This window comes from Zeugodacus cucurbitae, chromosome 4, assembly GCF_028554725.1.
Source record: "Zeugodacus cucurbitae isolate PBARC_wt_2022May chromosome 4, idZeuCucr1.2, whole genome shotgun sequence".
In the NCBI taxonomy this organism is placed as follows: Eukaryota; Metazoa; Arthropoda; class Insecta; order Diptera; family Tephritidae; genus Zeugodacus; species Zeugodacus cucurbitae.
In genome coordinates this window covers 30,337,540-30,350,871 of record NC_071669.1, presented here as the reverse complement: position 1 = coordinate 30,350,871, position 13,332 = coordinate 30,337,540, and the positions used below count along the sequence as shown (strand labels likewise).

The following is a 13,332-nucleotide window of genomic DNA, read 5'->3' as shown; positions in this document are numbered from 1 at the left end:
GAGCGCTTTCATTCTATCGGACAACATCACCTTGCCAGCGGAACTTTTTTTTATTCCCTGAATTACGGCAATGTCGTCGACTAACTCATACAGCTCTTCGTTCCATAGTCTGCGGTATCTGCCGATGACAATGTTTAAGGAAACATAAATCTTCTGCAAAACCTTTCTTTCGAAAACTCTTAGTGTCGTCTCTTCGGATTTTGACATCGTTCTGCACCATGCATCATAACGGGAATAATGGGCGACTTTTGTTTCAGTATGTCGAGAGAGGACTTTACGTTTCAGTTGCCTATTCAGCAAAGTAGCCCTTGTTGGCAAGAGTGATTCTGCTTTGGATTTCAAGGCCAACATTATCATTGGTGTTAATGCTGGTTCCACGATAGAGGAAATAATGCAACATCAAAGTAATGACTGTCTGATACCTCTTTTGGTATTGAACGATTCTACTACTACTACTTCTCATTATTTTCTTCGCTTCTTTTTGCGGTCATCTATAATCATTTTGTAAAAAAGTGAGCATTGACTAGGGAGGAACGACTTACCATTAGTTAATTCAATACTGCTATGAATTCACTTAAATACTAAACATTTGATGTTGTTGCTTGCAGTGGTTTCCTTTTGCTTTACCATATTTTTGGATCAGATAATCACATTTTAGAACTTATTTTAGTGTAATGTTTTGTTTCTTTATAATTCTTATTTCTTGAATTGCCCATTTTAAAATAAAAGTAACTGATAAAGTTCGAATAGTGTTTTAAGGGAAAGCTTCCCTTATACTTTGCCAAGAGTCATAATTGTCGAACAACTTTTTTGGAATAACTTTTGAGATATAGCATTTTAAGTACCGCGTGTGCTATTTTTTAGAAAAGACTTACAGCCAGTTTCACGAAACAAATTTAAGTGAAAAATAATTAATTTCAGTTTCTCCATTTGACTTAATTTTAATTTAAATGGTCACGCTTTGCCATTTAAATACTGTCATATGTAACCATGGTTACGCTTTTCTATCAGCTGAATTCCCATTTGTTTATCATTTTGACAAAGAAATACAATTTATTTGTTTACTTAAATCAGCTGTTATTCTTACTAACATCCCTGCCTTATAATTTTTTGGATGCCAAATGTCAATAATGGTGAAACGCAGGAAACTTAAGTGCAAAGTTAAATTAAAATTAAAATTAAATGGAACTTAATTTTCAATTAAAAAATTTTGTGAAACCGGCTATTAAGGTATCACGTTTAAATATCGTATTCTTTAATTTTCTTTGTTGAATAATAAAATAGAATTGTTGATTTTATACTAATAGTTATTTTTCTTTGTTTTTACAGGGGAGGCTCATTTGCAACCATGAACTGTCATTTCATAGATAAACCTATGGGCTGGCATACATTTGAATGCTGCTATGAATTGGATGAAATATTTCCAATATTTGATGATTCGCAGAGAATTAATATAGAGAATCAATTTCAACGTGCTTTGTTAGCAATGAAACGAAGTTTATCCGAAAGTGAAATGTTTATAGAAAACATTTGGGTGGATGAATCTTTACCTCTAGATGGATTTGTGGCAAGCAATCGAAAGAAAGTCGTTAATGAACATTATAAAGCAACTATATTTTTACCAGTGAAATGTCATCAATATAATGAACACTCGGTCAAAGTACGAAAATTTAATGGCACGATTCGGCTTTCTGGAATTATATTTTCTAAAATTTGGTGTAGTAATAGGAACACGTTAGGTGATGTTAAGCGATTTGTACAGACTGATATTTTACGTTCATTAGCAGCAAGAATTCAAGTTTACTGTGATGGATTAACCGATTCTCATGTTACCAACGACTCTGTATTTATAAGCGAACCTCCACGACGTGTTTTTTTCAACTTATTTGCGGATGGAACAGTCAATCCAATTCAATTTTCAGAATATATATTTCGAGGAGAAGCTCCAACCGTGGCAGTGGCTCAAGCTAAACAAGTTCTCGATTTGGACATTAGTTTAGAAAATATAATTGCAGACTTAGAGGGATTACCCGATGATGAAATATTTAGTGATGTGTCCTTATCGAATTTACAAAAAAATTCTGCACAACCTATAGTTAATACAGCGAAATACTTAACTCGTTCCATGTGCATACTAAGTATAACCATATCTCTTTTAGTGCTTTTATGTTCTATTTGGCTGCATTATTTCTTTGCTTAATTACCAGTATACCTAATGAGAAACTTTAATGTAACTATACCTTCCATCTATATAAAGTAATTTTCATTTAAAAACATGTTCATTGTATTATGTCTTGTAAATAAAAGAATCGTTGTGTTTTTTATAGATTTGAAAAACGATTAATAAAAAACGAGATATTAAGGTAAGTAACAAAAAATGGTCAGAATACAATGTGTTTTTTAGTGCGATTCGAAATAGATAAATAAAAATATTAAAAAAATCAAACAAAACATGAATTTTATTTGCTCAAACAATAATACTACCGAAATGAAAAACTATAAACAAGTAAATAAGAGCCACGTCTGGGTGTATTATTCGCGGTAACCATATATCGATTAAATCATATATGAGCCCATATACATATCGCTCATTTACCTGAGTAGTGGTCATAACTCAAACAACAGGATTTTTGGGTTGAGTATGCAGATATGTGGGCAATTTAATCGTCCATATTGTATAAAAATTTCATTCAGATGCGTAGGAAAATAAACCATGATATAAGAATGTGCCGTTCTTAAACTTGTTATGTTGCATTAGTTTTTAACCACAATAACGATACTACTCAGTTGGGGCAGAATTAGTTATAATTTTTTTACGAAATAACGACATATTTTGTGTTACAACACATATTGTCATAGAGTGAATTTGTTTTTCTTTTCAGAAAGAACGACTCATTTTGTATTACAACGATATAGGAGAAAAATTAATTATATTTTTTATATTGCTTTTTTTCAGCAAAAGCGACTCGTTTGACTTATGATAGCGAAATTGATTAATAATTTTTAAAAATAACGACATAATTCAAAGTGGGTCGCATTTATGCCCAAGAAAAGGCATTGGTACACTCTATTTGGTCCATTTATGCTCAACATTGTATTTAATATATTACAGGCCACTAGATTTGTCAATAAACATTGGCATTGATGGAATTTTTCTAAATGCCATCAATGCTCTCTTTTTTGCTAAATAAGAGACAATTGAAAACTTTAAATCTCTCTCCTGAAAAATCGACTTTTTTGAGTTGTGACACTATTCAAGTAAATGAGCGATATGTACAGAGCAGAGAACGGTATCGGCTGAATGAAAAACATTCGTACGCGCTCAACAGCCGAATAATCACACTGTTCGGATCAGCCGATCAAACTTGCATGCTTGCATTGCATCGTGTTCAATATAATGATTTCGGGCGCTTGCTCATTCGATTCAACAATCATTGTTTTGAACAAGAACAACACTGAACTCGCAAATATCAACTCGTATGATTTTACTCATACGCGCAGCAAGCGGCACTTTTTCTGCACAGATGTAATGTGAGTCATAGCGAAAGGAAGATTTTGACTAAAAAGAACAACAACAAAAACAAGCTACAACAAACTGCATAGAAATTGTTACGGTACATGCAGTCGTAACGAACACATCGTGTCGTCTTGTTGCTAATCGTTTACTCATAATCGGTCAACTCAAATTGAACCGAATGATGCTTTCATCAACACATGCTCATTTTATTGAACGCTGACTTTTGTTCACTGAGTTGAATTCAGTGAAAAATTTTGAACCGAGGAATCAAAATCCTCGGAATGATGTGTACGGCAAAATGAGTTGATTTTTACTCATCACTCTGTTTTTTCAGTGAGTTGAATTAAAAAGTTCGCGTATGAGTAAACCAAGAAAATAGTGATTTTTGCAGTTCTCTGGCACAGAGGTAGTCAAATTATTTACACATCGAACTTTTTTTAACAAATTTCACAGAAAAAGCTTTTGCTTGTTGTTGTTGTGCTGGCAGTGCCACAAAATATTATGTTGTTATAAACCTTGACCCGTTCGGTTTGGTGAGAATAGCTGGACATATGACAGAGAAATGGGCAAAAGAACTGATGACTCGCAGTAGTCAAAAGTATTTACACCCCGCGATTTAGCCTTCATTCTTGGATTTGGTTGAAACAAGAGTGATTGGCTTCTTTTCTTCTTTGCAGTTATAACATTCTATTGCAGAAAACTAAGCAATTATCGATTATAACTAGATCGGATATTGTTACTAAGTTTAAAACTGGTGTTTCGGCTTCGGAGTTAGGAAAAAATTATAGAATTTAAAGGAATACTGTTTATAATGTTATTAAAAAGAAGGAGACGAAATATTGCAAGGATAATTTAAAGAGAACTGGCCAGAAACCTGTGATAACTCAAAGATAATGTGAAAGATTAGAAAGAACTGTCATACAAAATCTTACAATTAGTCCTCTTAATATTGTTGCATCATCGAATCAGCATATTGCATGAACATTTAATGATGCTACACTGTTCAGGACATTAAAAATAGTTAAAGTGATCAATATTTCCGAAACCAAAAAAACGATATGTCTCTCATTTGCCTTAAATTGCATCCTAAAGTCTGTCGTAGGCAGATATAGATAAATATTAGTTCCAGGTTTTCTTTAGTAAACGCTTTATGCATTTACCACGTGAGAAGAAGAATAATCCAGTTTAGGTACTAAACAGAGTCGGAGGTGACATTATGATTTTTTGGGGAAGTTTTCCTTACATAAGTTTTGGAGATTTGGTACAAAATTAGGGATGCATTCACAAATATTGGCAGGTTTTTACTACAAGGCAATGCTCCATATCATGAAGCATCTTTACAAAAGTTTTAAATGAAGCAAATCAAGTTGACCTCCGCACAGCCCTGACCAAAACGTTGGTTCAAATTTTAAGCCTATTAATCGGCTAGTAGGCAAAGTATTGGCCGATGCCGATTGTTTCATGAACAAATTTATTTATTAAACTAGTATAGTACCAAAACAAAAAAAAAATAACATCACAAAATAAGTAAAAAATCAGTCCATTTGTAAATATGAAGATGTTTATTAATTCAATTAATATTCAAAACTTAACAACTTATTTTTATTATATGTATGTATATATGTAGATAGAAAAAATAAGTTATTCGCCTTTCTTCAAAACAAGTTGCTACGTCAGCAATTTTCCTTTAAGGACAGAAAGAAAGTTTTTTGCACCAAACCTATTATTACCTGTTCCTGTCTATGGCGAATGATGTTGATAATGAAAATTTTTCTCAATAGAAGAATAGACTCCCAGTTTTTTGCCAATAGCAACAATGGTTTCTATAAGAGTGACATTATGAAATTATATTCAAAATCTCAACAAGTTGTTGAACAAAACTGTGCATATTTGAAATAAATCGGATCATTCTAAGGAATATAATCAGGGGTGTTGTGAAATCCAAGAGAGATTTGCTGAATATCAGAATGGCAAACAAATTCTGATTTTCAATGGTGTCACAGAATCTGATTGGATTTTCATTTTTTCGAATATAAGCAAAATCAATATTCGAATCAGCTGTGCCATATTTATTTATGCGGCAAAATTAACAAGACAATTTTTTTGGAATTTTAATCACATAATTACTTCAAAATATTCATTAAACTTGAAAAAATCGAATTAAAATGAGACATTATTTCAGCTTTTATATTTTTGTCAATGAAATTCGTTTTATACGCAAGCGAAGTAAAAACTGATATTTACATTTATGTTAAAATTTATATACAGTGGAACTTCCATAACTCGAACCTTCTATAAGTCGAAGATCTCCATAACTCGAACACTTGAATTGGTCAATAGCGTTCAGAAGCCAAATTTCATAAAAAATTTCCTTCCCTAACTCGAAGTTCTCCATAACTCGAACTCTTGAAGTGGCAATAGAAGTCAAATTTCATACAAATTTCCTTCCATAAATCGAACTTTTCGACCAGGACATTATATAAAATTTAAAATTTTACTATCAGGGAACAATTTTAAAAGAGTCTTTCTATATCATATGGGGGCAAACAAAGAATCTGATTTTATACTTATAGATTTCCCAAATATTTAATGATACAATATCGTTAAGCAATTTATAAGATTCGATTTACTTCATTAGGTATGTATATTAATATACAGATGTTGCAGTTCTTTTTTAGATGCTGAAATGTGCACATGTGTTTCATCCATATATCCGATTACACCAGAAAATTTTTATTGCCTATTATTTATTATTTTATTAGTATTTTGCTCTTCTACAATTATGTTAAATTTTAAATGTTTTGGTCATATCTTCTGTTGGTCACTTCTGTAAGAATTACTAACGATATTTTATTTAGGCTGTGAAATTCCGAAGTCATTCCCTTGGCATTTCTGATAGCTACCTTCAGCAAAGGAACGAAGCGCTACGCAAGTCTTCAGAATTGCAGGGACAGCAGTTGATCGGTTGATAGATTTAAAATGCTGCCAAAATGTATGAAAATGCTTTGTTTGATACCCCGAATATCTTTCAAATCTATATCAAAGAAAAATATGAATTATAGTCAACATAACAAATAACCACATTTTAATTTTTAGAGTATTCACAAGTGAAAGATCTAAAAGGATTGGAAAGATTTGTAATTAGCCGTCGAATTAATCGATATTTAAGCTTTCCTCCTGACTTATGGAAAATAATCCATAACTAGGCACAAGACCGATTTCTCTGGCGCCACGAACAGAGGGTACCGTTGGAAACAGAAAATTTATAGGGTTATAGGTACCTCTTAGTTTTCGAGATATTTGGCTTTAAAGTTCACAATTACTATTATGAGGAAAACGAGCTCTACCCCATTGTACATTGTACAAATTTGCTAAAATTCCCCTTTTGCCAAATTCCCTCTTCTTTTATTTGACAAAGTAAATTTAAGAAAAATTATATTGAGGATAATCCATTCTGTTGCTAACGCCTGTGTTGGTTCAACCAAGGTGAAATTTATAAAGCCGAAGAAAACGCTGTCGTTGCAAAAAAATAGTAGGTTCGAAGTATTTGAGAAAAGGCTTGGTAAGTACCTCGAGGCACTTAAGCGGGATTCATTTAACTACCTTTCCCGCTAAGTGTGTCAAAAGTCTTGCATGATAAGAAGGGACACTTAAGCGGGGATTACTGTATTAGTGTGCTATGTGATTTTTAAAATAAGTAATTTTAGCAAGAAATTCGACGGACGGGACAAGTACGGAAGAAGGTGGGTCCTTGTGACATCTACTCGTACTCTAGCCACAATCCGCATCAAAGCGACGTTCTTCAACATATCGCTGTTTGCGCCCGCGCCCCGACGGAAGAGAAAGACGAAGTGATCAAAGATACCTTCTATGAGCGCCTAGAACGTACCTATGAGCGCTGCCCCCGCCTCGATGTCAAAATCGTGCTTGGTGATTTCAACGCTAGGGTGGGTAAAGAAGGTGTCTTTGGCACAACAGTCGGAAAATTCAGCCTCCATGACGAAACATCGCCAAACGGTCTGAGGCTGATCGACTTCACCTGGGCCCGAAATACGGTCGTCTGCAGTACTAGATTCCAGCATAAAAAAATCCATCAAGCTACTTGGCTGTCCCCGGATCGAATCACTCGCAACCAGGTTCGACATCGAGAAGCTGCAATCACAACCGACAGCCGAACGATTTTCTACTCGACTTGCACTCCTGCTCTCTGAGAGCACTCATCTGCATCTCGGTATAAGGGAGCTGTGGGACGGCATATCAAACTCCTTACGTACAGTTGCAATCGAAACTATTGGTTTTCGGAAAAAGTCAAATTACCAGCTGGTATGATGAGGATTGTCGTCTCGCAGTGGAGAGAAAACAGACTGAGTACTTCGCAATCGACCGCAACACGAGCGGGATGGGAAAGATACCGAGAGCTGAAGAGGGAAGCGAGACGCATTTGCAGACAAAAAAAGAAAGAGGCCGATATGAGTGAGTATGAAGAGCTTGACAGGCTGGCCGACAGGGGTAATGCTCGAAAATTTTACGAAAAGATCCGGCGACTAACTGAAGGTTTCAAGACCGGAGCACACTCCTGTAGAACCCCCAGAGGTGATCTAGTTATTGATGACCAGATTATACTGAGTTCGTGAAGGCAACACTTCTCCAGCCAGGGGGTGGCGAACCCGATTCCCCAATCGACGACGATGGAGCAGATGTTCCATTGCCCGACCGTGAAGAAATTCGAATAGCAATTACCCGCTTGAAGAACAATAAGGCGGCGGGGGCCGATGGATTACCGGCCGAGCTATTCAAATACGGTGACGAAGAGCTGATAAGGTGCTTGCATCAGCTTCTTTGCAGAATATGGTCGGAAGAAAGCATGCCTGACGATTGGAATCTCAGAAGTTGAATTTCCCTAACTCGAATCATCAGAATTCACAAAAAAAACTTCTAGTTAGACAGACTTCCAGATAGAGGAGTTAATTTCTATGAAATTTGACTTCTATTGTCAATTCAAGAGTTCGATTTATGGAGAACTTCGAATTATAGAAGTTCGAGTTTTGGCAGTTCAACTGTATAACGAACAATTTATTAAACCTATTTGTTAATTTACAGTGATGCTTCCTTTTTCTCCTTTAGGTGTCTTTTAATATTCTTTGCATTGAATGTCAACAAAAACTTGGTAGGTACCTCGAGGCACCTTCCCCGGTTTAGTGCCTCAAAAGTGTTACATCTGTAGCAGTGACATAATAAAGCAATTTTAATAATTCTTCTTCTTCTTGACTGGCGTAGACATCGCTTACGCGGTTATAGCCGAGTCCAAAACAGCGCGCCACGTATCCCTCCTTCTGGCAGTCTGGCGCCAATTGGTTATTCCAAGCGAAGCCAGGTCCCTCTCCACCTGGTCCTTCCGTCGGAGTGGAGGTCTCCCTCTTCCTTCGGGTACTGCATCGAATACTTTCAGAGCTGGAGCACTTTCATCCATTCGAACAACATGACCTAGCCAGCGTAGCCGCTGTTTTTTTATTCGCTGGACTATGTCTATGTCGTCGAACAACACACACAGCTCATCGTTCCATCGTCTGCGGTACTCGCCGTTGCCAATGTTTAAGGGACCATAAATCTTCCGCAAAACCTTTCTCTCCTCGAAAATCATCGGATGTTGACATCGTCCACGCTTCTGCACCGTAAAGTAGGACGGGAATGATGAGAGACTAGTAGAGTTTGGTTTTTGTTCGTTGAGAGAGGACCTTACTTTTTGCCTTACAATTGCCTACTTAGTTCATAGTAGCACCTGTTGGCAAGAGTGATTCTGCGTTGGATTTCCAGGCTGAAATTGTTATTGCTGTTAATGATGGTTCCCAGATAAACGAAATCATCTACAACTTCAAAGTTATGACTGTCAACAGTGACGTGGGAGCCAAGACGCGAGTGCGCTGACTATTTGTTTGACGACAGGAGATATTTCGTCTTGTCCTCGTTCACCACCAGACCCATTTGCTTCGCTTCCTTATCCAGGCGGGAAAAAGCAGAACTAACGGCGCGGGTGTTGTTTCCAGGTCTAAAGCCACACTGATAAGGTCCAATCAGTTTGTTGACGGTGGGCTTTAGTCTTTCACACAGTACGCTCGATAGAACCTTGTATGCGATATTTAGGAGGCTGATCCCACGGTAATTGGCGCAGATTGTGGGATCTCCCTTTTTATGGATTGGGCAGAGCACACTGAGATTCCAATCGTCAGGCATGCTTTCTTCCGACCATATTCTGCAAAGAAGCTGATGCATGCACCTTATCAGTTCTTCGCCGCCGTATTTGAATAATTCTGCCGGTAATCTATCGGCCCCCGCTGCTTTGTTGTTCTTCAAGCGGGTAATTGCTATTCGGATTTCTTCATGGTCGGGTAATGGAACATCTGTTCCATCGTCATCGATTGGGGGATCGGGTTCGCCATCTCCTGGTGTTGTACTATCACTGCCATTCAGCAGGTCGGAGAAGTGTTCCCTCCATAATCCCAGTATGCCCTGGACATCGGTTACCAGATTACCACCTTGGTCCCTACATGAGGATGCTCCGGTCTTGAAACCTTCGTTAAGTCGCTTCATTTTTTCATAAAATTTTCGAGCATTACCTCTGTCTGCCAGCTTCTCAAGCTCTTCGTACTCACGCATTTCGGCCTCTTTCTTTTTTTGTCTGCAGATGCGTCTCGCTTCCCTCTTCAGCTCTCGGTATCTATCCCATCCCGCACGTGTTGTGGTCGTTTCAACGTTGCGAGGTAGGCAGTCTGTTTTCTCTCCGCTGCGAGACGGCACTCCTCATCGTACCAGCTTGTTTTTTGTCGTTGCCGAAAACCAATTGTTTCGGCTGCAGCGGTACGCAGTGAGTTTGAGATGCCGTTCCACAGTTCCCTTATACCGAGATGCTGATGAGTGCTCTCAGAGAGCAGGAGTGCAAGTCGAGTAGAGTATTTCGTGGCTGTCTGTTGCGATTGCAGCTTTTCGACGTCGAACCTTCCTTGTGTTTGTTGACGGGCGTTCTTTGCTGCGCAGAGGCGGGTGCGTATCTTCGCTGCGACCAGATAGTGGTCCGAGTCTATATTTGGTCCTCGGAGCGTACGCACGTCTAAAACACAGGAGACATGTCTTCCGTCTATCACAACGTGATCGATTTGGTTCCGCGTGTTTCGATCAGGAGACAGCCAAGTAGCTTGATGTATTTTCTTATGCTGGAATCTGGTACTACAGACGACCATATTTCGGGCCCCAGCGAAGTCGATCAGCCTCAGGCCGTTTGGCGATGTTTCGTCATGGAGGCTGAATTTTCCGACTGTTGTGCCAAAGACACCTTCTTTACCCACCCTGGCGTTAAAATCGCCAAGCACGACTTTTACATCGTGGCGGGGGCAGCGCTCATAGGTGCGTTCTAGGCGCTCATAGAAAGCATCTTTGGTCACATCGTCCTTTTCTTCCGTTGGGGCGTGGGCGCAAATCAGCGATATGTTGAAGAACCTCGCTTTGATGCGGATTGTGGCTAGACGTTCATCCACCGGGGTGAATGCCAGGACTCTGCGACGGAGTCTCTCTCCCACCACAAATCCAACACCAAATTTGCGCTCCTTTATATGGCCGCTGTAGTAGATGTCACAAGAACCCACCTTCTTCCGTCCTTGTCCCGTCCATCGCACTTCTTGGATGGCGGTGATGTCAGCCTTGAGTCGTATGAGGACATCAACCAGCTGGGCAGAGGCACCTTCCCAATTAAGGGTCCGGACATTCCAGGTGCATGCCCTTAATTCGTAGTTATAATCTGATGATTATAATAATTATTGCTACTATATTTCGGCTGGTATGAAGAGAATTGACATTCGCCAACTATTACGTTCATAGGAACAGATAGAGCTGTGAAAACATTATCGGTGAATTCTAGTTAGCTTTGTTAATTCTAGGAGAGTTAGCATAGGTCGATTGGTTATGCAATTTATCAGGCCACCGCTAGGCCTAGTGATGCCTGGCGAGCTTTTGAAGGTGCTCATAATTCAGGTGGAGCTTCGTCAATCATTGTAAAAAATGTCAAATCGCCTACATGTTATGCCAGCTTCTTCCCTCTACGATCATTTGACAAGCTACAATGCAAAAGAACGTGGCACCCGTTAAAGTCTTTAAGTAAGTACTAATATTCGGGCGATATCTAGTTGGGCAATAAGAAACTGATGTGATGCATGTATTAAATATTTCGATCTCGACATCGCCTTACCATATAGATATACCCTGATATTCTATAGTAGTATCCCTGCGGTCGATGTTTCCATCGATAAGACGATATTGTACGGTCAGAAGATCTGAGTGGATCACTTTTGCTGCAGAGTGCATTGGGGTTAAATTGGGTCGAGTATGTATTGATGTAACTCTCTTTGGATGAAGACTCTTGGTACATACGCAGCAGAAAAATCCCTCATACCTCGGGTTGGCCTCAATGCCAGCTCGGAGTAGGAGGATGAAGAGCAACCCTGCTGTAAGGAGTTGCTCCAATGACGTACAACTAAATTTAAACCTTACCGATCCAAACAGGGTTAGATCGTCGAAATATCCCTTGGCCGGAAAAAACCCGTGTAAATTCCGGTAATGGAGGATCGACTGTTGTGCGATTGATTTGAAATTGTGTATTATTCAGCAGTAGAGCGGCTGAAATTTGGATATCCTAGTAGGGGAAAAGGGACAATTCAATAGATTTTAAATTAACACAACAAAAGCAATGGGGATTCTGACTTTTGTCGTTCAGAAGAATTTTAGTTTTTTTCGGAACCATTCATGTTTACTCCCACATTAATGTAACTCGCTGCTTAGTATGATTGCCACCATTTCATTTCTCGTTCTTAAATGTCAAAGTTTTGTCTGTTAACACATTGTCTGCCATGTCGCACGGACCAATAAATCCAGATAAAGATCCCCTTTTTTGATGATGACCCCTGGAATGTGCGGACCCTCTATAGCGAAGGTGCCTCTACCCAGTTGGAAGATGTCCTGGAGAAATATAAGGCTGACATCACTGCCATTCAGGAAATGCGATGGACGGGACATGGTTGTAATAAACGACAATCATGTGACATCTACTACAGCTGTTATGCAACGGAGCACATATTTGGTGTCGGTTTATGGTGCGGTGAAGGCTTCGCCTACTAGTCTTCAGATTCACACATGTGAACGGGCGAATCACCACGATCTGCATAAAGGCTAAATTTAAAAACATCAGAATGAGAAAGACGAAGAGACCAAAGATGAGGCATTCGCCGTTGCCAATGTTCTGATGACCATAATTCTTGCACAAAATTTTCCTCTCGAAAAGTCCTAGTGTCGTCTCATCTGATGTTGACATCGTCCAACCTTCTGCACCATAAAGCAGGACAGGAATGATAAGCGACTTGTAGATTTTGATTTTGGTTCGTCGAGAGAGGACTTTACTTTTCAATTGCCTACTCAGTCCAAAGTAGCACCTGTTGGCAAGAGTGATTCTGCGCTGGATTTCGAGCCAGACATTGTTGGTGTTGTTGATACTGGTTCCCAGGTATACGAAATTATCTACAACTTCGAAGTTATAACTGTCAACAGTGACGTGGGAGCCAAGACGCGAATGCGCTGACTGTTTGCTTGATGACAGGAGATATTTCGTCTTGTCAGTGTCACTCTTCTGAATATCGGGTATAGTTTTGCGGGGATACCAAATTCAGACATCGCGGCATAAAGGCAGCTCCTTTTCGTGCTGCAGCTTTAAAATCGACAAAAAGGTAGTGCGTGTCGATCCTCTTTTCACGGGTCTTCTCCAAGATTTAGCGCAT

At 38.8% G+C, this 13,332-nt stretch overlaps 2 protein-coding genes across 2 annotated transcripts in view; one reads left to right on the top strand and one right to left on the bottom strand.

The window, feature by feature from the left end:
• The window catches only part of LOC114804726 (uncharacterized), a 52,220-nt gene that overhangs the window by 26,306 nt on the left and 12,582 nt on the right, over window positions 1-13,332 (bottom strand). The window lies entirely within an intron of this gene.
• Window positions 71-2,326, top strand: LOC128921457 (protein odr-4 homolog). Its single transcript, XM_054229203.1, has 2 exons — window positions 71-114; window positions 1,330-2,326. Exons 1-2 carry the CDS (start codon window positions 71-73, stop codon window positions 2,198-2,200), a joined length of 915 nt encoding a protein of 304 aa, XP_054085178.1. The 3' UTR covers window positions 2,201-2,326.